This window comes from Nerophis lumbriciformis, linkage group LG06, assembly GCF_033978685.3.
Source record: "Nerophis lumbriciformis linkage group LG06, RoL_Nlum_v2.1, whole genome shotgun sequence".
NCBI classification, from domain to species: domain Eukaryota; kingdom Metazoa; phylum Chordata; class Actinopteri; order Syngnathiformes; family Syngnathidae; genus Nerophis; species Nerophis lumbriciformis.
Window position 1 is genome coordinate 38,869,770 of NC_084553.2, and position 25,645 is coordinate 38,895,414.

Sequence of the window (25,645 nt, forward strand, 5' to 3'; positions counted from 1 at the left end):
TGAGTGAATTACATATGCTGCTAATGTGAAGTAACGTGAGGCCCACCTGCATCTTGTGCGATCTCCGCCTGTCATTTAGTGAAGTGTTTCTGAAAATGTGAGGCTTTCTTGATGGCCTCAATCGTTGAGTCTCTAAAGCAAATACTTAAATACAACCTCTCAAATTCCTAAAAATGTAACGGTTTCTGTCATTTACCTCTTTAGCGTATACACAACCGTGCCAAAGAAAATGCAGTAAATGCATAGAAACTAGAGACTAGGAGATGAAGGAGTGAAGTGAAGTTTTTTTTAACAGACTGAAGAGTTTTGGACCACATTACACTTAGAATTTTAGTCAATTGTTGTGTTTTGCCTTCGCTAAACCCTTCAATGCTTTTCTAACCTGCCTGGTCCTGCCTATGTGTCCTGAATTAGAGTCCCCTTATTGGAAGGCGAGAGCACAAGATAACCAGCTAAAACCTTTAAACCGTGAGCTCATTGTCCAGCGCAAACTCAGCATGATGGAGTGTGGTAAGGTTTAAACCGATAGTACCGTTGTATTTGTGTTATCTTTTAACTTTGTATCTATTGAGTAAGAAGTTCAGTTTCTGAAGAAAAAAAAAGAAGGCAGACACAAATTGGTAAATGTACTGTAGATAGCTGCAAAATACATTTTGGAAGGAAGTCACGCATAAGATAAAAATAAATGCCTTGGGTGTATTTCAAATTAGGCAAAAGTAGAACAAAATCCCACATGTGGAAAGTGTCAAGCATGGCCCGTCTTGTCTTGGCAGAACACATTAAAATTCCATTATGGATATTCAATATTAGCCAAGAAGGATTATAACGGAGCATGGGACAATGTGTAACAATGTGGGTGTCAATTTATGCAGAGCTGCCAAGATAAAATGTGAAAATAAATCCTTCATTACATTTGATATTGTACAAGGACAAACTGGAATATATTGCATACACCGCCCCCATTTTATGTACAATAGATTGTCTCTCTAATCCTAATATATTGACATTTCAGTCACACATGCGCTATGATTTGTATGTTAAAAAATAAGTACTGTATGTAGTACACTTGTAAATATTCATTGTTCTGATCCTGAGTACTATTTATGAATACATAAAGTGACATTGTGAATGACCTGTGAACCTGTTGTATGCACAAAAGCCTTGTTGAGGCCTAAATAATAAAAAAGTAATGCTAATACATTGTGTGTGTATTTCACAGATAATTGTACATAATACAAATATGAATACTTATTGTGACATGACTTTATTTTGTTAATGACAGTGTTGGACAGATTCAAGTGACTTACAGAAGAAGTGATTATTGATGGGAAACAAATCTGCCAATCATTGAAGATCTTATTGGTTTCAGCTTCTCCTGTCCACATTTCTGTCAAAGAATCCCGTATGACACGATCAGCTTTAAAAACGTCTAATCCTGTACTCCGAGTGCAGCAGGGATAGGCTCCAGCACCCCCCGCGACTCACAGAGGGAAAAGCGGTAGAAAATGAATGGGTGGATGCATAATTCTGTACTGCACATATTTCTCCCAAAATGTCATCGGAGTTGCAAAACAAGTCTTTAGCCGTTTTTGAGACCTTTAAGGGTCGGAAAGTGCAAGTTGATTGGCTAACATGTTCATGTACTTTTGCGAATGTTGAAATGCCTTCAAAATAGTCACGGTCCAAAGATGCAACCCTGAGGGACACCACAAGCTAAAATAAGAAGTAATAGACTATACAGTCGTCCCTCGCCACATCGCGCTTCTAACATTACAGCTTCACTACATTGCAGATACACGTTTTTTAAGAATATTCTACATATTTTGGGTCTAAAATACTTGTTAAGTATTATATGTATTACAGTGCTCTATTGGTCAAATTATGGCAATAAAAAAAACTTACATTTCCAGGTTAAGGATGACAAAAAGAGGCGGTAAATCGGTGCCAATTTTACCGCAACAATCAAGCTGACCAACTTTTGGCAAAACCGCTTTTTAATACTCCTGCCTCATCAATAACACATCGCCACATTGGTGAGCCTTTGACGCGAGCGGTTATAAAAGACAACAGCGGGACGGAGCAGGACTCGATGGTACTCGGCCCTTATTGCTAACAGAGTGTTCAAACTAGAGATGTCCGAAAATATCGGCCTGCCAATATTATCGGCCGATAAATGCTTTAAAATGTAATATCGGAAATTATCAGTATTGGTTTTTTAATTATCGGTATCGGGGTTTTTTTTATTAAATTTTTTTTTTTATTAAATCAACATAAAAAACACAAGATACACTTACAATTAGTGCACCAACCCAAAAAACCTTCCTCCCCCATTACACTCATTCACACAAAAGGGTTGTTTCTTTCTGTTATTAATATTCTGGTTCCTACATTATATATCAATATATATCAATACAGTCTGCAAGGGATACAGTCCGTAAGCACACATGATTGTGCGTGCTGCTGGTCCACTAATAGTACTAACCTTTAACAGTTAATTTGACTAATTTTCATTAATTACTAGTTTCTATGTAACTGTTTTTATATTGTTTTACTTTCTTTTTTATTCAAGAAAATGTTTTTAATTTATTCATCTTATTTTATTAATTTTTTAAAAAAAGGACCTTATCTTCACCATACCTGGTTGTCCAAATTAGGCATAATAATGTGTTAATTCCACGACTGTATATATCGGTATCGGTTGATATCGGTATCGGTAATTAAGAGTTGGACAATATCGGAATATCGGATATCAGCAAAAAGCCTATATCGGACATCCCTAGTTCAAACCGTTGAAAATAAATATTGGCTTATAGTCCAGAATTTTTATGGTAAAAAAAAACAAAACAGTATTTTTCCAAACTGATATAAAAGTGTCCACTGTAGAGGAGCCTTGTGAGCGAAGTGGAATGTAAACCCAGGACACACAATGCTAACAACACGGAGTGCTAAAATGCTAACAACAGGTCTAATGGTAGTTTTTTTGAAAAACAATTTACGCCAATGGTTTCAGCACACGGAAGCCCGGTTCTAACTTAAGAGGAATGACCCATGATGTGACGAGTTATTTCCACATCGTGGCTGTGTTGTAGTGGCCCGGTGATGGCCAGGATCCTCCGGGCTATCAAAAGTACTGTAACACACACTCAAGGCTACTATATCGACTGAAATGAGTGTTATGTCATGTTAAAACACTAATTATATTATTAAAAACCTATTTAGAAGGTTGTAATAAACGCCCCAATAAACAAGGGAAGACTGTAATAAATACATTTGCAGGATTATTGAGCTTTTTCGGAGCATTAATCAAAGAAGAGGTGAGAAAAGACATAATACTTTACGTCTGATTGAAGAGTAAAGTTCTCCTACAGATGGTCACCACTGGTGTTCCACTGGCATTCGTAATCGCACCTCATACACGCTTTTCTTTCATTCATGTCACTGTGCTAAGAAAGGGATTGCAGATAGCAGCAGCACACTGGGGTTAATTCAAATACAAATAGCTCTTTGGACATATTTTACAGTAAGAGTACAAGGGAATATATTCATTGTTATTCAGGTGACATTCCATGTTCATACTTCAAGGATTTGTACAGGCTGAGGCACCTTATTTAATAAGCTTTTTGATTGCAGCAGTTACATTGTCATCACCTCATGATACAAAAATAAAATAAATAACAATTATATGTAAAATATAATTAGTTGTATATCTGGATAAAACCTTAAAAGCAAAAATATTCCCTTTCACATTTGTGTATTATTAGTTTCACTTCATACCATATTTACGTCTTCTGTTGGTACGTCGTGGGGATTTTAGTACAAAACCTTTGCAGCTAGGAAAGATGGAGAAATATTTTGACATTCTTTGAAGTGTGATAGCCTACAGTTACTAAGTGATTTTTCAAGGTGGCAACAATACACACCACAAGAGTGCTGACACCATCAAAGTAAATATGTGTAAAGCTTTTTTTTTATCATTTTGTACTCATAAGGAGATTTGTGCTACTTTAAGACAACTTCTTTCTGCCGGCTAAAGCAGCTACTGTAATGGAGCGCTGCCTGTTCTGCTTTGGTCGGGGGGAAGACAGAAGTGAAGACAGCGCAGGAAGGCGCCATGTGGAACTCCCACAAATCCTCACTTGTTCAGCTCTTGTCTCACTCGCACACCCACCGCCGTGATGAGCGCCGCTCCTTTGCCGCTGCCATCCTCCGACAACAGGAAGTTGACGTTACACTGAGGAGCCAGCTCCTTGACCGTCTGGTGCATGACGTGGGAGAAGCTGCACGGGAGAGATATTTGGTTCCATGGTTAGTGACATGTCTCGCAAAGCAGCGGATTCATCAGCAAATGCATGAGATGCACCAAAATATATATGGTGATATATTTTGCAGCCTCCTGCGCTAACCATAAATAAAGTTAAAGTACCAATGATTGTCACACACACACTAGGTGTGGTGAAATTATCCTCTGCATTTGAACCATCCCCATGGTCACCCCCTGGGAGGTGAGGGGAGCAGTGAGCAGCAGCGGTGGACGTGCTCAGGAATCATTGTGGTGATTTAACCCCCAATTCCAACCCTTGATGCCGAGTGCTAAGCAGGGAGGTAATGGGTCCCATTTTTATAATTTTTGGTAAGACTCGACCGGGGTTTAAACTCACGACCTTTCAGTCTCAGGGCGGACATTCTAACCACAAGGCCACTGAGCAGGTCAAATATCATACATCATGAAATGTTGTATAAATGATAACAAAACCATTACAAAAACAAATTAGAAAGGCTCCTGACATATGCGTTAACAAAATTGCATCATTTATAGTTGTATTTTTTTTGTATTTATCTGGTTGTTAACTTCCTGGTAACAGTTGGTTACTTTCTGTTGTAACAAGTTTGTATCGACACTTCCATTAAAATGTAATAATGACTTATTTTGTGTTGTTTTAATACTTTACATGACATTTGGACAATACTCAGGCATGTGAGCACCCTTTGAGGAAAACTTCTATAGGCACAAAGTGCTGCCATGCAAGCCCTGAAAGAACATTTTTGAAAATCAACACTACATTTTCTGCAATTGGGTGCATTTCTACACCATATTTTACCTTCAAATGTATTCTAATCTACAAACCTCTTTTGGATGTATTTTTAACACTAACATGTCCCAACGTACTCAGTGGCCTCGTGGTTAGAGTGTACGCCCTGAGATCGCTAGGTCGAGAGTTCAAATCCCGGGCGAGTCATACCAAAGACTATAAAAATGGAACCCATTACCTCCCTGCTTGGCACTCAGCATCAAGGGTTGGAATTGGGGGTTAAATCTCCAAAATGGTTCCCGGGCGTGGCACCGCTGCTGCCCACTGCTCTCCTCACCTCCCAGGGGGTGATCAAGGGGATGGGTCAAATGCAGAGGACAAATTTCACCACACCTAGTGTGTCATTGGTACTTTAACTTTAAGTAATGTACCACAAAGTTCTGAAGGTTTTTTTAGGAGATAATTCCACACACAAGGAAGTTGTAGACCTCCATGTTTTTCCAAGTTTCATCTGTTTTGTTGTGTAGAATGACGTCTGGAGCAACAGATAGTTCAATCGACGGATAATCCTTGAGATCACTCGATTGCTCTTATTTTGATAAATGATATGGATCAATTCCACTGCATAGTTGGATTTTCGTATCTGCTTTTAGTGGTTAGATCTAGCCCCTTGCGTACTCAAGATAGTTTGCTGCACACATGTTGATTTGGTGGACCACCGCTTTCTTTTACTTTCGTTCAAAAGTCACGTGACTGAATACAACCTATGGCAGTGGTTCTCAAATAGGGGTACGCGTACCCCTGGGGGTACTTGAAGGTATGCCAAGGGGTACGTGAGATTTTTTTTAAATATTCTAAAAATAGCAACAATTCAAAAATCCTTTATAAATATAAATAAAAACCTATCTTTTTTTCCAAATAGCTCAAGAAAGATCACTACAAATGAGCAATATTTTGCACCGTTATACAATTTAATAAATCAGAAACTGATGACATAGTGCTGTATTTTACTTCTTTATCTCTTTTTTTCAACCAAACATGCTTTGCTCTGATTAGGGGGTACTTGAATTAAAAAAATGTTCACAGGGGGTACATCACTGAAAAAAGGTTGAGAACCACTGCCCTATGGTATCCTACGGAGTGCAGTGTAGCATGTTCCACGTCCTCCAGTGATAACAATACGTGGAAGAAACATGGCCCTTTGCTCGTCGCTATCAATTTTGCGGGACACAGCTCAAGTGTGTCATCAACATAGGACAATGGATGCAATTTAGCTTTTGTGCTTATTCCAGCATATTTATGTTGAAGCTCTTTTTGCTGGCACATTGATTAATATGTACTCTCCTAATTCAAATAAATAAATACAATAAAAATAAACATGCATTATCAGGTTATGACGACAGTATTAAAAGTTCTATCATCGACCAAATGTATTCATATCATATATATCACGCAACCGTATTAGATGCCCATAACGTATCACTTCAAACATCAGATTTGTACGACCTATTGGACTTTAGAGCTTCCACTTTATTCCATACGGAAAGTGGATGATCAGAGCACAATTAAGAATGTAGTTTTATTCTTGTGTTTACAGTTGGTAAAATACCCTTTACTCAAGACACTACATCTCTTTAGTGGACATTTTTGTTGACATATGAATAGGCTGCAACAACTAATCGATTAAATCGATTAAAATCGGTTATAAAAATCGGTTATAAAAATAGTTGGCGATTAATTTAGTCATCGATTCGTTGGATCTATGCTATGCGCATGCGCAGAGGCTACTTTTCTTTATTTTATTTTATTTATTCATCTTTAATTTATAAACCTTTATTTATAAACTGCAACATTTACAAACAGCTGAGAAACAATAATCAAAGTAAGTATGGTGCCAGTATGCTGTCTTTTCTTTTCAATAAAATACTGGAAAGGATAGAAATGTAGTTTGTCTCTTTTATCCGATTATTAATCGATTGATCGAAGTAATAATCGACAGATTAATCGATGATCAAATTAGTTGTTAGTTGCAGCCCTACATATGAAGCACTCTGAGTGTAAGTTACTTTGAGGGTTTGTAATTTGTCCCCTCAAAACCAACATATCTGTATTCCACAGGGCATTGAAATGTTTTGCATTGTGAATAATCCGTCTTACTGTGGATGCAGTTTGTAGAGAGTCCCATCCACCCCGACGGTGATGTTCAAATGATCCAGTCCTCGGTTTTCTCTGATCTTATCAACCACAGCTGCCATCCCGGCCCCACAGAGCTGAGCAGCACGGTGCGACACCACTCCACACACCTGTATATAAATAAAGGCATTAACCTTATTATTGCACCAGACTGACGCTCACATAATTTCACAAAAATACATTTAAATACAACAAGTCCCTCGCATACACCAAATTCTTTCACAAATCAAAGTTGATCAAATGTTTTGTTGTACTGATACTGTACATGGTCTCCGCACGCCCCATCTAGGGTGCAGTGAGGGTCAGGTGTTGTCCTCGTTGACACTAGCAAGATTTAGTTGGCATAGAGAATATGCTCTTGTTGCATTATTGAAAAGCAGTACAATGTTAAGTTAGCTTTTAAATTGAAAACGGAGCGAATACGGAGCCCTGAGGGACACCCTAAGCCAGATATGGGGTATTTGTATATTCAATCCCAGAGAGTCACCTACAAACCTTCCAAGAGGCATGTATTTTGACCCACTTGAACACTACGCGTGTGAGTATGTCTTTAATTATCATCATTGGCTCAGGAGGGGACGCTAACAAGCTAAACACATTTGTGGTTGCTCACAGAGTTGATATCGAATCATGTGCTGTATAAGCAGGGGTGTTTTTAATTGACCCACGGCAGACTCCAAATTAAACAAAGGAAAACCCAGCTAAAATTAGAGCAAAATAAATTATCAGAAATATTTAAAATGTTATTAATAACGAATAAATAAATATTAAAACCACTAAAGCTTTGTCTTTCTATATATGTATCAATTTTAGCTTGAAAGGGGTCTGTGGAGGGGGGCGTAGCCTGCGGGCCTGCCACGGAACGAGGTGTTGCCAGGACCGGCCTCGAAGACAGCGACAGGTGCGTAGATAGCCCAGGTGGGCTTTGTTATCTAATCACCTGTCGCCTTTATTAGCAGCAGCCGTGATGAGACGAGTAGTTGGAGTTGGAGGTGCTGCTGGGGAGATGCAGAAAAGACTTGTTGCTGGGAAGCAAAAGGCTCACACCTCGTGAGAACGCAATAAAACTGTGTTATACCCTGAATTCCTGGCAGTGTGTGGTGGTCTGAAGAACCCACTAGAGGGCAACCTCTACAGGGTCCTAGTAGGAAACCAGGCACCGCTCATTGCCAGGCCAATAATATCCCTACCGTAAGCATGGTGTTGGCAGCATCATGCTCTGGGGATTTTTTTCAGCGGCAAGAACTGGGAGACTAGTCACGATAGAAGGAAAGAGGAATGCAACAAAGTACAGCGACATCCTGGATGAAAACCAACAATTTCCATTCAACCTGATGGAGCTTAAGAGGTGCTGCAAAGAGGAATGGGCTAAACTGCCCAAAGATAGGTGTGCCAAGCTCGTGGCATCGTATTCAAAAACCTGAGGCTGAAATTGCTGCCAAAGGTGCATCAATAAAGGTATTGAGCGAAGGTTCTAAATACATGTGATTTTTTATTTTTTTATCATGTAAACTTTTGACCAAAGAACCACCATAACATGTTATGTAGACCACAAGGAAGTGTTTTAAATGTCAAAAAAAAAAATATCATAATATTCCCCTTTTAAATGTGTAGCGTACCTCTTTGACAATGATACTGTCATCACAAGTGCTGTCCAGCCCTAGGTGTTGTAAGATGGACCTCACTTGAAGTAAAGCCAGTCTGTCGCTGGATAAAGATAAATGAAGACATCAAAAGTCACCAGCATGAAAGAAAATAAATGACACAAATCTGTTTATCGATTAGTAATCCACTAACATGCACATTCCTACTGATGCCAGCTATGAGATAAGATGTGCAGAAGGAAATATATGGAAAATGGACAAAATTACTCGTATTACACAAGGTATAATATGAAGTAGAAAAACCTATTTAGAAAAAATATTATGATGGTTATATTTAGTATAGAAGCACCACCATAAGTAGCCTACTGGAAGGGTGTAAAAAAAAGTATGTTTTGTTTATTTCTTCATATTATTATTATTATTTTATTAATTAAAAAATACAATTGTATTCTTTCTTTTGCTTAAGTTTCAAACTATTTGTATTTATGTATTTTAAAAATATATATAATTTTATTTCTTTCGCTTAAGTTTTGCACTATTTCAGCTAGGAACATAAAAAATGCAATTGTATTTCTTTCTTTCTTTTTATGTATATTCGTTACCGTTAAAGGCGAACTGCACCTTTTTTTTAAATTTTGCCTATCATTCATAATTCTTTATAAGACAAACACACATAGGTTTTTCAGATTTGTATGCATTCTAACTATTAAATAAATGCAAAAAAAAAAGTCTTCTTACAATGGAGCCAATAGGAGTCTGGAGGCACATTCATAATAGCATTTAATATTTCCGTATTTTGCTCATTTTAAGCATATGCGGCTCATTAATTTTACAAATGCATCACAGCGTTTGCCTTTTCCTTCGACAACATCATTGATTATTGCTCACTGCAGACTTCATGAGAGCCAACAAACTTGATAAAACAACACATCCTGTACAATGTCTGCTCTCACTGGAATGCCGACTGTTAGGATGTTGATATATTCCCGCTTCGATGAAGAATGACTCATAATCCTCACTAAAACAAAAGTGTGGGGTGGAACCAAGCATCTTTTTGGGTCTTCGCCATTTCGGGGTTTCAAAGTTGACCAAATTCTCGGATTATGTCCTCATTCTTTTACAATACAGGTGAGATGTATGATTTATAATTTAGAATAAACTTTCACGAGCTCCAAGACGAGGAAGCAGCTCACCAGCTGATGACGCCAATACAGCAGCATAAGGAAGTTATTTCTCTGACAATGCGCCACAAAATGTAGGTCCTTAACGTTAGAGCTTGTAGTAACAATATTAGTAATACTTGGTTAATACCAGAGGTGTGGACTCGAGTCACATGACTTGGACTCGAGTCATGAATTTGATGACTTTAGACTCGACTTGACAAAATGTAAAAAGACTTGCAACTCGACTTAGACTTTAACATCAATGACTTGTGACTTCACTTGGACTTGAGCCTTTTGAATTGACATGACTTGACATGACTTGCTACTTTCCCCAAAACCCAAAGATGAAAAAGTTATTCGGGAGCGCTCCGTATTTTTCATTGTGTACTTGTCTATCAGCGTTGCGTGTGTCAGCTGGTGTGCTCTCAGTACAACAGCCAATCAAATTAGATCTACTTTGTTTTCATCACACAGCATTCATCCAATCAAATTGCAGGACAACCAACGAAGAAGACATGTCCAAACCACACGCCAGTGAACAAAAAATGATACCTAAAATAATTTTGTTTGGGTATAAAAATTACGAGGTGGTCAACACAAAACGGTTTGCAGTATGCAACACATGCGGTTCGAAAATTACTGATGGAGAGGCAACAACTTCCAACTTCGTCCGGCATTTGAAGTTGCACAAAGAACGGTAAGTTTTGAATGTAAGATAACGTTTATTGGCTAAGTAACGTGACTTTTATTTGCTGTGTAGTTAAATCAGTGAGGCTGTAAACTCACTGCTAACGTTATAACGTTATTGCAAACACGGGAATCTGTTGCAGTTCACTACCTTATTCATACTTTTTGTTCAGTGATTTTTTTTTAAGCAGGGTTACATTAGTCAATATATCACACGTAACGTTAGACGGCGGTCAGCAGCACCGCGTATTTTAGCCACCTAAAAAAAGACAAAAATAGTAAAATAAAGGTCAGTTAAAATGTATACTATATTATGAATATGTGTACCGTTTTAGCTAGCTTTCTGACATACTGTTGGTTGTTTACCTCAGTGGTCCCCAACCACCGGGCCGCGGCCCGGTACTGGTCCGTGGATCGATTGGTATCGGGCCGCACAAGAAATTTTTTTTTTTTTTTTCTTTTTTTAATTAAATCAACATAAAAAACACAAGATACACTTACAAGTAGTGCACCAATCCAAAACAACTCTCTCCCCCCTTTTGTTCTGGGCATTGAACATGAAGACTCTTCCTTCACTGTTCCGAGTGGCCATGAGAGTCTTGGCAGTGCCTGCCTCCAGTGCTCCAGTGGAGCGAGTTTTCAGCCATGGTGGCATCATACTACGCCCCCATCGTGCACAAATGACTGACACTCTCTTGGCTAATTTGGTCTTTTGCAAATGCAATGCAGCATAGGGCCCTGACATATAAAAAGTACAACTTTTTTGTTATGTTCACGTATATGTCATGTTTTTTCAATGTTAACACTTTTGTACAAATAAGTACATTTGCACTTTATTTTTCAATGTGTTTGTTCTGTAAAGGAATGAGTTAATGTTTAAAATGACTGGTTAATAGTGCTATTATAAAGTGCAATGTCAGCACAATTTTCTTTCCTGCAATTTAAAATGCACTTGTTTTAATAAATAAATACAGCGTTTGAAAAGCATACACAATCTGTGTTAATATATTAGTCTGTGGTTAAAAGGACTTGAAAGGACTCGAAACTCAAAATGCAGGACTTAGGACTTGACTTGAGACTTTCCAGTCTTGACTTTGGACTTGACTCGGGGCTTGCCTGTCTTTACTCGGGACTTGACTCGGACTTGAGGGCAAAGACTTGAGACTTACTTGTGACTTGCAAAACAATGACTTGGTCCCACCTCTGGTTAATACTCAAGTCACGAAATGTAAATGAAGTATTGTTGGCGGTTTTTGGATGGTTACTGTATTTAGAAGGCTTTATGGGTGTTATAGACCCATAGATATTTGACTCCATTGTAAGCAGACTTATTTACGAGTTACAATGCATTAAAAAATACATCCGTCAATGATTGTAAATAGATTTGTAATATCATCATAAAAAATCCTTGTTTATTTCAACAATGTTCCATAAATACAATAAATTTAACATACAGCAGACACATTTTTTACTTTCAGTTTTTGTATGATGCAGTTATCATGTTCCTCCACATTCTTTAATAATTTGCTTTGACGTAACTATGTGTAATTATTTCTAAATAAAAATGGCTAAATAAAAAGTAAAAGTAGATGTTGACTTAATGAGTGGGGATAAAAGTGTAAGTCGCAGGTTGAGACCAGTTGAGGACCCCTGCCTTAGAATATGTAGAATGGGCTTCTAGGGCAGGGGTCCCCAAACTTTTTAACTTGCATTGGATTTAAAGAATTTGGCTATCTTTTTGCCTACGCACACAGATACTCCCATGATAAAAGTACAATTTTAACATTATTCTCATTTATAAGATTATCCAAAAAAATATTGTTTTCTTCAACTATTTTCCCTAAATAGAATCATTGAGGCTATAAAGAATGTGTTATTCGATTACTCGAACAAATGAATCAATAGTTTACTTGATAGCTATACCTGTGATAACAAAGAGAAAAAGAATGATGGACCATAGAACATGCAATGTAACGTATCCCATAGACAGCCTCCATCTTGGATGAAAAGTGAGTTGTGTACTTTTTTTTACATGAGCCAACAGGCCTTCCACACAGTAATTCTTAGTCAGGTTTTAAAATACATTCCACGATGGAAACTTTTCATTGGAATAAATGGGGATTTTGATAAATTATGCCATGAATTACACTAAGCAATTAATATTGATTTCTATGATTGTTAACGATAGGCAACATTCCCCAAGAAGTGCAGTTCAATAATAATTCAGTAAAGAAAAAAAAAAGGGAAATAAATGTGCTGAAGAAGCTGTTCTATTCATGTGGAGGATTCTTACCTCTCAATCTGAGAGAGGAACTTGGTTTCAAAGATGCTTCTGGTCTTCAGCGTCTCCGAAATCTGACCTCTGAAGAGATAGCCTCTCTTGGTCAAATCTATTAGTATGTTCCGCACTATTTCACCAAGGTACATGCCGCTACACATTTTCTCGTATCTGTAGTGCACACACACACACACACATACATACATATACACACACATATACACATACACATACACGTACACGTACACGTACACGTACACGTACACGTACACACACACACACGCACACACACACACACACAGTATGTTAGAAAAAAACATAATTGCACATACAAATACACAAAGTACTGTATGTATGAGGGCCAAAAAGGGTTAGCTGCAAGAAGATCTAGAATGTGTGGGTGTGTTACCTCTGTTTGCCTGGGTGAAGGGAAAAATCATCCACAATGCGGTCATACTCCGTCCTGAAGTCATCTAGGCATCCATTATCGCCAAACGCACCCCACTCCATATTGACACACATGCGGCCTATATCACCATCCACCATCTCAATGTTCCTCATCTCCTCCATGTAACACGCATTACTGCCGGTGCCTACATACAGAAGTCATCATGTTGTATTGATGTGGAATATCGCACAAAACGGTACAATGAAAGCGTGAACTGACCGGCGATGAGTCCGATCTCGCAGGTGGGCTCCTCGTAGGCACAGGTCATCATGGTTCCCACAGTGTCGTTGACTACAGCCACAACATCCAGTTCAAACTCCTTCAAAAGAAATATAGTGGAGTGTTTAATTGACAAAACATAATAGGATGCAAATATAACATGTCATCATAGAGGGGTACCTGTGTAGGGCTGCAACAATTCATCAACTAAATCAATTCATTTCATTTAGAAAAAACTTTGTTTGTATTTTGTTACTTTTGTTGATGTAGGATGTAGGTTGCACTGTGGCCATTGTGTGTGTGTGTGTGTGTGTGTGTGTGTGTGTGTGTGTGTGTGTGTGTGTGTTCGTGCGGCGTAAACAGCAGAGTGCAGAGAGAGATGACTCGAAGAAGAGGGACAAAGAGAGCCAAGGGCCCGAAGAAGATGACAGAAGCTGTCAAAGGTTTAGCGATCATTCAAAAGTGGCAAAGACAGGCATTGAGGTGTGTCAAACAAAGCTGTTATTTTACAATAGTACTACATTGATGATGCAGCATTACCAGACAGCATTTTGTATGTATAAGAACCACAAACAAGCAGAAACAGTAAAGTGAAAGTCTATTAGTAGATAACGCCAACTTCATGTTTGACCTGCAAAATAAATCCAAAACACATGCGGGCATGTGAGGACATGTTAGTAATTACTGTTTGTATGTTAATGCCAATGAGTTGTTTGTCAGAAAACAAACCGCACTACTCCAATTAATACCTTTTCAAATGTGTATGTCGTAAATTGTTTAATACATTGTAAATCATTTTATCATAATTAAAAAAAAATAATATATATATATATACATACACATATATTTGTGTATATATATGAATCCAGACAGACAGACATATATATATATATATATATATATATATATATATATATATATATATATATATATATACATATACACACACACACACACACACACACACATACACACAAATATATACACACAAATAAATATATATATATTTGTGTGTACAGACAGACAGACAGACAGACAGACAGATAGACAGGCTCCAGTACCCCCCGAGACCCCAAAAGGACAAGCGTTAGAAAATGAATGGATGGACACACACACACACACACACACACACACACACACACACACACACACACACACACACACACACACACACACACACAGTATATATGGATAGACAACAATTAAGATAAATACTCCCATGATAAACGTGAAATTTCAACATTATGTGCAGTTTTATAAAAATACTTAAAATACTTTTTCCCCCACCTCTCGCCTCTTAATGGCCTCCCTCAGAAGCCCCACCACATCTTCTCCTTCACAGTCTGTCGCCTTAAACCCTTTGGTCCATGTCACCAGGATGCCCTGCATACACATACGAACACACAGGCTTAGAGAATTGCACCGTGTCTCGAGGAGCAAAAAGTGGCAAACTACTCACAGCATCCAGGCTGGTCTGCAAGCAGGGGAAGGAGAAGGTGAAGCCCAGAGGAAGACGAGCGTTCTTCATCCCCATGTAGTCCAGGAAGTCGCTTATACAATGAACAATGTGATCAAACAGCTGGAAAAGGGAAGACATGTCACATTGTTTAAATAAATGGACGGATGTGTAAATTTGATTTAAACTATTACAGCCATGTTGTCATTAAAATGGAGGAGCCCTGTTAAAATGCATTGTTACTGTGTGTCCCTTACAAAAATGGGCAGGTCAAAAGTTCAGGGAAAAAAAATTATATGAATAATAAATGCCCTCAAAGTCCTGCAATATGAGGTTCAGCAAAAGTTTTTGGGATATAACCTTCAGCTCCATGTGCTTCTTAAAGACGATACACTCAGGCACACAGCAAAATGTGATGCTAACCACAAAAAACACAAACTACGTCAAAGTAGTAAGACCGTACACAGGGCTTGTTCCTGGCTGCTCGGTATATTATGGCTAAAGTGACCATAAGAATATTTTACTAATTAAGGAAGAAGATTGCAATGTACTGTACTCAATAAAGTCAGCTATGTCTTTGTGTGACCATACATTACAGAGGACCTATGATAATTCCGACAAGAAAAAGACAGCAACATTTGTACTTGGTTTGAGGAAAAACAATCAAGAAAATGTAGGAAGTATTATTTTCACCTAATCTTGGCATGCGCACAATAACACCGACGTGCAGCATGCAGTGAAATAAATGCTTTTTTTATGCAGCACTATATTGATCTGAGCGTGGGCAGGTGTACCTAAGGTTGTGACCGGTGAATGTATATAATGTTTATAAAGTTTCTTTTCGACCTTCTCAGGAAAAAGATAATGGAAAGTGTACATTTTTTTAAAATATATTTGTATACTAGGGAGAAGGTGCGGCATCGAGGGTCTCCATTGCAATCTGGTAACGCCTTCACAAACCAACATTTTGCAGACATAAACAGAAAGTATGATATAAATGCAACTGTGAAGCAGAATTTACGCAAATTTAAAGTAAAGCTAATCCAATACATATTATCTCAACCAGTGTTTCCTAACCATACGGCCGGGGGCCTATTTTGGGCCGCCAAAAAGTATGTTTCTCAGCTGTGGTCCGTATGAGCCCCAGCGGTACTCGGTTGTAAAACACCTTTCTACCACTTGTGACAATATCAAACAGACAGAAGAAATCTGGAGCTAAACTCATTTTTAAAACGTTTTTGAAGCTCAAAAATGATGACTAAAGTGGTTAAGATGTATTTTAATATTATTGATCATTTAAAAAACGCATTATTATTTTTTATTAATTTAGTTAGAATTGATTTACTCTACCACTGCATAAATGTATGTATATGTATTTTTCATCAATTTTATTTGAGTCCCTTCTTATGCAGTATATGTGATTAATATTTATTTTGTATTCAGCCTGGCTTAGGCCTTGATAATAATCATTGTGATTAACACATGGTTTCATATTGTTTGACAAAGTTTATCCTGTTAAAATGTAAGTAGGTTAGATATAATTACTGAATACGATTAAAAATGAAGAGTAAGATTACTCAATTAGTATTAATATTGGGAGTGTAAAAGTTGGGCCCCGAGGTCAAAAAGTTTAAAGGGGAACTGCACTTTTTCTGGAATTTTGCCGTTCACAATCATTTTGAAAGACATGACGACAGATGGATTTTGTTTTAATGCATTCTAAATATAAAATAAACGTAAATAAAAGTCCGCTTACAGCAGAGCCAATGGGAGCTTCACTATTCCGCCCATAAAATACAATAAATAACCATTGAAAAAGCACCAACAGTACTACATTTACATTTTGTGAAATGAATATTCACCAAGTATTAGTGCTATTGTTATTATAAGCGCTAAGGCAGACAAACCAATTATAGCGGCGACGTAATTACTTTTGTGTCTCCCTATGTTTACATCATTGAGTAGTCTGCCGTTTCTTCGTTTCCGTGCTCCCTGTAAGTTTATTGTCGATCATAAATTATACATCTCACCTGGATATGAGACGCCCGAGTAGGTAATCTGACAAGTTGGGACAGTTTGACAGACAATTTAGGACCTGCAACTGGTGAGGACGAAATTAAAATCGCTTGTTCCTCTCCACCCTAACACCCTGTTTCTTCATGAGGATTATGGTCATTCTTCATTTAAATAGGAATATATAAACAGCCCAGGCTTTCATAAAGTCTGCAGTGAGCAGAAATTATTGATGAAGGAAAAAAAAAAAGCAAAAGCTGTGATGCAATTGTGAAATTAATGTGCCATGTATGCTTAAAATGATCAAAATACGTAAATATTAAATGTTATTATAACTAAGCCTGTTACTGCATTACATATGTACTTACATCATGTATATAAAACCGTAATGGAGGTGCTTAGATGTTTATTTAAGGGATCTATAGGCTCCATTGTAAGCGGACTTTTGATCAAATGTATTTATATTTAGAATGCATTAAAATAATCCATCCATCGTCATGTCTCTCATAATGATTTTGAACAATAGGCAAAATAATTAAAAAAAACAAGTGCAGTTCTCATTTAAGAACCCCTGCTTTTAAGTGTTTTAACTGTCATCATAGGGGCATGGCTCAGGTGCTAAAGTAGTTGGAACCCAACCCAATGATCGCGGGTTCAATCCACATTCCCCTTCTACACTTTGCCCAGGGACTACCATTGAAAATGAGCTCGATAGCAACCACTGACACATTTACAGAAGAATAAACTTGAAAGTGATACAACACAGACTGAAATGCAGCTTGGTCAGGCAAACTAAGTGAAAACAAGTCAAATGAATTTGAAGCAAAGGTTAAAAGGTAACAGACTGGATTACTTGACTGCTAATCCTAAACAAAATCGTTGCGAGTCTCCACTCAACCTGCTTCTGTGCTTCTTACAAGCTTACCACTTTAATTGACAACTTCCTACTATCAACTTGTAAGCCTGTCCCACTTACCATTTTTACATCACAGAGTTCATTCATCTTTTGACCGAGTGCTCTCAGACATAACGTTGAGAAAGGAAATGTCAGAAATACGAAAGGATAAATTACATTTAAAAAAGCATGTTAAGGAAATGAGTGATGTGAAAAATTGCAAATACATTGCTGAGATGGGAGAAAAAGTGGATGCTTTGAAAAAGCAAAATGGTGAGAGGGGTCCTATAATACTGCAACTGATGTGCAGAGTGGATGATTTGAAGCAAAGCACAAACATGAACAAAGTAATTGTATCAGCTGACGAAATGGATCATGCCTCAACATACCAACAGGTGGACAATTTTCTGCAATCTAAGGGTGTGGATGGTTTCAATACATTGCAGAAACAACAAAACCACATCTATCACTTTATGGCGATGACAGCCTGTCATACTCATCAAGTAACACAAAATAAAAATAGCATTACTGAAACAAAGAAGTAACCTGTAAAAGAAACAGACGTCTACATAAATGAGCAGCTGACAAAACACCGCTGACATCGCCAAGAAAGCGCAGGATTTAAGGAAGCAGGGGAACATTCAAGGTGCTTTGAGCGCCAACTGCAACAAGAAGAAACCAAAGTACATGCCAAAGGGACATCAAGGAATTGAACAAAAGATGACATAATTTTAAAAGGAAAATGAAAGAAACTACGACAAATAATGACTCAGTCTGATTGAATAAGGTTGTCAGCAATGGACTACAATGACACTACAATAAACATACATTTATTTTATAATAATATATTTAATTCACTGATCATAATTAATATATTGCTTAATCTATATCCAGCATTCTGTTATGAATTATAGGTTTTTCTCAGGTTTTGTACTCCAGTAACTGTAAACATTCATCATTAATCTCTTTACTTATCAAACTTATTGTTATGATCCGCTGCCCGGATCATAGTTTGTTTATGTTTTCTAGTAGTATGTTTTTCAGTTGCCATGTCGACAGATTACATTCACCTGCCTCTGGTTAGTGTTCGGGACGCGCACCTGTTGCCCGGGCGCTAATCAGAGGGCTATTTAGTCTATGCGCTGGCCTCACTCAGTCTGGCTTCCTAGTTTGCTTGATGCAACAATTGACAACGTTTGTTTCCTGCTCTTTACCTGCTAGTTTAGACGCTAGGCTATTTTTCTTGCTAGCTCCCACGCTAGCCCCTTTGTTTTTGTCTTTAGTTCTATGAGCACGTTTTTGTTTATTCTGTCTGATTTATTACTTAATAAATAATTTTCCTACCTACACGCTGTGTCCGAAGCCGTCTGCATTCCTGGGAGAACAACACTCGCATCATCAGCGCCCCGGTCGTCACACTTATTTTATTTATATTTATTATTTTTATTCATTTCATTATCAGACTTAAATAGTTTAGCATATTTACATATTTCACATGTTTTATTTATGTTTTCTATTTTATTTTTTTACTTCAATTTGCTCATTTTGTACTTTATAAAAATGTTCTTCCCTCTTTTCTTTCTTTCATGACTGCATAAGCTACATATACTGTAGCTCAACATTCCCTAGTCATTTTTCCCCCTAATTTGGTAAAGGTGACACAGAAAGATAAACGTAATGACGAAATGTAAATATAAGCTAGTGTAAGTGTCAACATGATAAACATATAGTGTGAAGGAATTATCAATAATCCACATGCAGAAGTGATATAATTAAATAAGATCTGCTTCTTTGTACTACTTTTCAGACGAGCTGAATTGTGTAAATGTAATCATCTGATGATAGTTTTTTATGTAACTTGTTATAAGCATGCTCCTACTAAACACCTTCTAGCTAGTCATACATGCTGCCAACTATTTGTTTTACAATCTGCAGCTTTAAAATGTTTATGAATGGTTTAAAGAAGTGAGCGCTGAATGCTAAGCTCACCTCCTCTCCCGTACCCTGCATGACTTCAAGAGGAATGGCATAGATCTTGTTGTGCATCTCCACAGTTCTCTTTTTCCCAGAGCGAATCTTCACCATCAGAACTCGAAAGTTGGTTCCTCCTAAATCCAAAGCTAGGAAGTCACCGTTTTCTGCAGTCAGACAGCAACACAAAGACAACCTAAACAATCAGTTGGTGATCTGAATAGATTTGCATGCACTTCGTACAGTGAAATTTAGTCCGTACATCGACGCACTTGAATTTACTAACTTTATGTTCTATTCTACTATAGTAGATATGACACCTTATCCTAAAACAGGGTTTCTGCAGGCATTAGCAAATCTAATGCAACTTTAAAAAAAACAAAAAAACCTGTGTCCTACTTTAGATAGTTATTATATATAGTCAAAAGTTGTCTGTATAAACAAAATTGTAAGCATTTGACAATGATTATCTCGACTATTTGAAAAGTTTACATTAACTGTTACTTGGCTTACATCCGAAATGTATTTCTATTAAAAAAATGTATGTAGTGGTTGCAGCAGCTGCCAGTTGTGGTGGCGTTGTGATGACAGCAAAATTTGCTTTGTTGGTCACGCCAAAGAATTTTGGTACCAGTAACTGCTGCCTGCCTTTAATCGCCAACTTATGATTAGCTAATAGCATGTGTGATTTCACTGCATTACATTTTTTAAATATCTTTGGACTTCAAATTGAATGCTTTTTAATGGCATTTAGCCTTATTTTTCGCTAAATCCATTTAATGACTTTTAATGCTTTTCAATGACCTGCGGAAACCTTGTAAAAGTCAGGTCACAAGGTGCGTGTAAGTACACAGTGACATTACCTTATGCTAAAATGTTGCGGTCTCCTAGAACTTTGCTCCTTAACTTATTGACCTTGTTTTTTGGATGCTACCATAAGTGTAAAGGAGTGTCGAATGTCAAAATATAACATCATGCTTTCTCCATTTAATAGCTATAATTAGGTAATAGCTTTTTTTCTTCAGTCATTATAGGCACGTGTAATGGTAAAGTGTCCTGTGTAGTGCATTTCAGGTAAGAATTTGAAAAGTTATCTTTTTATGTGTTCACAAATTTGAGAATGACACCAGATAGTGTCTATTGAGTCTCACTGCAATTGTGTCTAACCTGAGCCATCAGGAACACTGCATACAAAGGTTGGCAACATTTTGACAGTGGCAGACGCATGCGTTTCCTTGGAAAGGCCATTTTGGATCTCAGTCCTCATTCGCCTCTTTACCTTTGAAAAACATGGCAGACTATGAATTAGTAGCTATACTCTCACACAGGGGCATAGCACCAAAGTCTGGGCCCCCAATATACAAAACTTCTAAATGGGCGCCCATCTCACCCTAAACTCAACATCGCCACCTCATACACTCATACTTCATATGTTTATATGCACCAAAAACTAATTAGTGCATGGATTTGGTCATTATTCACTTAAACATTATTACAAACCTGTCAAAGTTTCCTTTTCTTTAGAGTGTAAATTAGAGATTATCTGACTGATACACAATGGGTTATTATCAGTGGATGAAACAAATCATAATAATACATCATTAATAGTATGATTATATTCTCATTAGCACATCTCCTGGGGTTCAAGTACTCTGCTGTTTTCAAAAACTAGTAACGCCTGCCTGTGTCTAACTTTAAACAAGGGTCCTTGAACACACCACAGTTGTGGGCAATGAGATGCAAAAGTGAAACATTTCTCCTATGGTGCTACAGATAGATTTATTATATTTTTATCGTTATTCTATCACCTCATCCTAGTTCCAAAATGCTGGTGCTGTGTGCTAATGCTTAAAGGTGAGTCATGACGTCTGTGTCGTGTGAAGTATTCCAAGCCAGGTTTGCCACTATCCAAATGGAAGGAACCATTTTGCATACTGTAGTGAGTCTTAGACATTCTTAATTTGATTCCAGCAACCTTATTATTGAACTTTCATGGCTAAGCTAATTTTATATTAACATTTATGACATATTTTTCATACCTTACTTATTTAAATGGCAGAAAAAAAATCTTCAAACTTTACAAAAGCCCAGGTGGCTTAGTACAGCATCCCCATTTACCCCCCACTTTGACGGCCCTGCTCTCACATGCATAGTGTAAAACACACTAGCTCTTTCCTCACCTCTAACAGTTGTTCAGTCGTCAGGCGGAACTCTGACAGAGTTTTTGCAGTTTGTCGAGATTGCTCAGCGAGTCTGTAGGCCACAGCCGTCACCATGGCGGCTCCTTTTCCACTGCCGCTCTCTGACAGGAGGAACCGCACATCAGAGTCGGGGACGAGGCGGCGGACCGCCTTATGAAGACGTCGGGCATACCTGAAGTAGATTTGAATTGCGTTATTTGCAGGAATATTTGTGAATGCATTGTAAGTACGAATGCATGAATGTTTGAATGCATGAATGTTTCCATTTCTGACTCACTGTGGGTGCATCTTGTAGAGAGATCCGTCAATGCCAACAGTAGTGCGGAGTCGGGCCACACCTTTGTTTTCTTTGAGCTTCTTGAGGATGCCCGCTAGCACCGCCGCTACCAGGTTGGCAGAGCGGAAAGACACAATAGTACAGACCTAATGGGAGTCCATCAGAGAGGAGAAGCACATTAAACTTTAAACAGCATTCATCCTTTTTCTATGCCACTTATCCCATTCAGGGCAATTAGAAATAGAATAGAATAGAATAAAAAGTACTTTATTGATCCCTGGGGGAAATTCAGCACCACAGTTCGCTCACAATAGACAATAATAATAAATAATAATAATAAATAATATAATATATATTATATATAATATATGAATAATATAAATATATTCTACATTTAAGTGCAGTCAAGAAACATGTGCATTATACAGCCTGATGGCTGTCGGTATGAAGGACCTCCTGTGTTGTTCCGTGTTGCATTTTGGGAGTCTGAGCCTTCCACTGAACGTGCTCATTCTCTCCGCAAGGTCCGAGTGTAGTGGGTGGGAGGTGTTGTCTATAATGGCTAGGAGTTTTGCTAGACTTCTCCTCTCTGACACCACCGCCAGAGAGTCTAGCTCCACTCCCACCACGTCACTGGCCTTCTCTACCAACTTGTCCAGTCTATTTGCATCCCTCACTCTCAGCCCGCTGCCCCAGCAGGCCACGGCGTACAAGAAGGCGCCTGCCACCACCGACTCGTAGAACATCTTCAACATCTTTGTTGAAGGATCCTAGCCTCCTGAAGAAGTAGAGGCGGCTCTGTCCCTTCTTGTAGAGTGCCTCAGCGTGTTTTGACCCATTCAGCTTGTTGTCGATGTGTACACCGAGGTATTTATAATCCTCAACCATGTCCACATCGACCCCCCTGATGGAAACAGGGGTCGCCGGAGTACTACTCTATCATCACCATCCTCAATACAGCCCACTATCGCAGAGTCATCAGAAAACTTCTGAAGGTGGCAGGACTCTGAGTGATAGTGGAAATCGGTGGTGTAGATGGTGAAGAGGAAGGGGGAGAGGACTGTGCCCTGCGGGGCCCCGGTGTTGCTGACCAGCCTGTCAGACACACAGTCCTGCAGTCGCACATACTGTGGTCTGTCAGTCAGGTAATCAACAACCCAGGACACCAAGGGGCCCTTCACCTGCATCGTCTCCAACTTCACACCCAGTAGTCCAGGAGTCTTAATAACTTAGGAGTCTTTAATAACCACAGTAACCAACAGGTTACACCAGAATCAGTGCAGTTTCATTTCCAGGAAGGTGTGTAGTTAGAGTCTATTTTGGTAACGCTACCCACATGTTGAACAGCGATGCAGTCCTCAGCTGAGGGCTCCACACCAAGTCTGTTTAAAATCTCCTTGGCCTTGGTTAATCCCTCCTTACTCCTAAAAAAAGAGATAAAGCGAGACAGTGTATTGTAATCCTATAAACCAGAATTCCACAAATGTTTTTAGTTCAAGGACCAATTACAACTCCACAAACAAGGATTTTTTTAGTATAATGGTGCAACATAAAACATAAGCTAGGAAAACAACCTAAGATAAAATATTTAAATGGAACAAGATAATAAAGAGAAACAAATCCGCTAACCACTTTTTGACAAAAAATGTATTTAAAAATGTATCATACAGCTGACATATTTTTACTTTCTGTTTGTGTATGAATGTGGTTATCATGTTCCTCCTCATTCCTTAACAATTGCTCGGAAATGTACCTTGCAAGTTGCACATGTACTTATGTGTAATTATTTCTAAATATAGATGGATAAATAAAAACCAAAAGTGAGTGTTGACTTAATGTACGTAGGAAAAAAGTGTGAGTTTACCTGAAGTTTTTCTATGTATGCGGTTATGTTCCTCCTCATTTCTTATTAATTTGCTCTGAAATTTACCTTGGACATGTAACTAAGTAATTATTTCAAAATAAAGATGGCTAAATAAAAATTAAAAGTAAGTGTTGACTTTATGACTATAGGTAAAAAGTGAAAATCCCAGGTTGAGAGCAGTTGAGGACCCCTGCCTTAGAATATGCAGGAAGATCCACAAGAAGTCTAAAATGATGCGAATGACCCGCGACCCTGAAAGGGACAAGCGGTAGAAAATGGATGGATGGATGGACGGATGGACTTACTTCTCAATGGCAGAAACATGCTTGGTCTCGATTTTCCCTTTGGTTAGCAGCTCAGCCGTGATCCTTCCCTCAAACAGCAGACCCTCTCGGGCCATCTTGACCAGAATAAGACGAACCAGCTCACCCATGTACAGCCCGCTCACCATCTTCTCAAATCTGTAGCATAAGTGACAAGGCCATGAACATCACCTAATAACACATTGCTTGCTTTTACCTTACTGGTTTGCTTTTTCTAATATGTCTCATCACATATACCATAAACTACAAAAGTATCGGGATATAGATCTATTAATCAATCAATAAACTCCTTGGTCCCCTTTGAATTATGCACTTACAACTTTGTGCGGTTAGTTTGGGGCCTTTCTTACCAGCACACAACACAAAGACCATAACAGCGTGCTTGGATGAGTTTGGTATGGAAGAACCCTGACCATCACCTTAGGGATAAAATAGACAGAGATTGTGAACTTTCCTGTCAGTGAGTTCCCAAAACATTTTATTTTCACCTGTTTTCTGTTCTGTTAAGTATTTTTTTTCTAAATGTCTATTGAGGCAAATAATTACGATGCTTATCGCTTTTTGATGACGTTCTGGAGGGATGAATGCGACTGAAGCGCGGGAGCGTTCACATTGAGGCCACATCGCATATATGTCCAATTTATTTCCACATACAAAAAGGCCTCGGTCGAATATGAAAAATTCAGAATTGCACTGTTCACACTGACATGAAAAAATCCGATACAAGGCCTTAAAGGGGAACTGCACTTCTTGGGGAATTTTGCCCATCGTTCACAATCATTATGAAAGACATGACGTTGGATGTTATTTATATGTTTTGCATTCTCATCATTAAATAAATGCGATCAAAAGTTCGCTTAAACTGGAGCCTATGGGAGCCGAGCCCTTAAAAAAATATTTATCATTTTTAATACTTTATTTATCATTTATAATACTATTTTAATATTTACGTATTTTGATCATTTTAAGCATACGCGGCGCATTAATTTCAAAAATGCATCACAACAATTTTTTTTCTTCATC

The 25,645-nt window shown here is 38.1% G+C and overlaps 1 protein-coding gene across 1 annotated transcript in view; it reads right to left on the minus strand.

Annotated features, from left to right (window-relative positions):
• Positions 1 to 1,248: 1,248 nt before the first annotated feature.
• The window catches only part of LOC133608760 (hexokinase-1-like), a 50,092-nt gene continuing 25,695 nt past the window's right edge, over positions 1,249 to 25,645 (minus strand). Inside the window, exons 8-21 of the mRNA XM_061964271.1 lie at positions 24,605 to 24,760; positions 23,772 to 23,859; positions 22,436 to 22,581; positions 22,138 to 22,330; positions 21,125 to 21,236; positions 19,976 to 20,124; positions 15,082 to 15,201; positions 14,910 to 15,005; positions 13,623 to 13,722; positions 13,365 to 13,548; positions 12,971 to 13,126; positions 8,843 to 8,930; positions 7,188 to 7,333; positions 1,249 to 4,277 (exon numbers count right to left, since the gene is read on the minus strand). Coding sequence (XP_061820255.1) covers positions 4,133 to 4,277; positions 7,188 to 7,333; positions 8,843 to 8,930; positions 12,971 to 13,126; positions 13,365 to 13,548; positions 13,623 to 13,722; positions 14,910 to 15,005; positions 15,082 to 15,201; positions 19,976 to 20,124; positions 21,125 to 21,236; positions 22,138 to 22,330; positions 22,436 to 22,581; positions 23,772 to 23,859; positions 24,605 to 24,760 — 1,879 coding nt within the window. The 3' untranslated portion in view covers positions 1,249 to 4,132. The remainder of the gene's footprint in view (positions 4,278 to 7,187; positions 7,334 to 8,842; positions 8,931 to 12,970; positions 13,127 to 13,364; positions 13,549 to 13,622; positions 13,723 to 14,909; positions 15,006 to 15,081; positions 15,202 to 19,975; positions 20,125 to 21,124; positions 21,237 to 22,137; positions 22,331 to 22,435; positions 22,582 to 23,771; positions 23,860 to 24,604; positions 24,761 to 25,645) is intronic.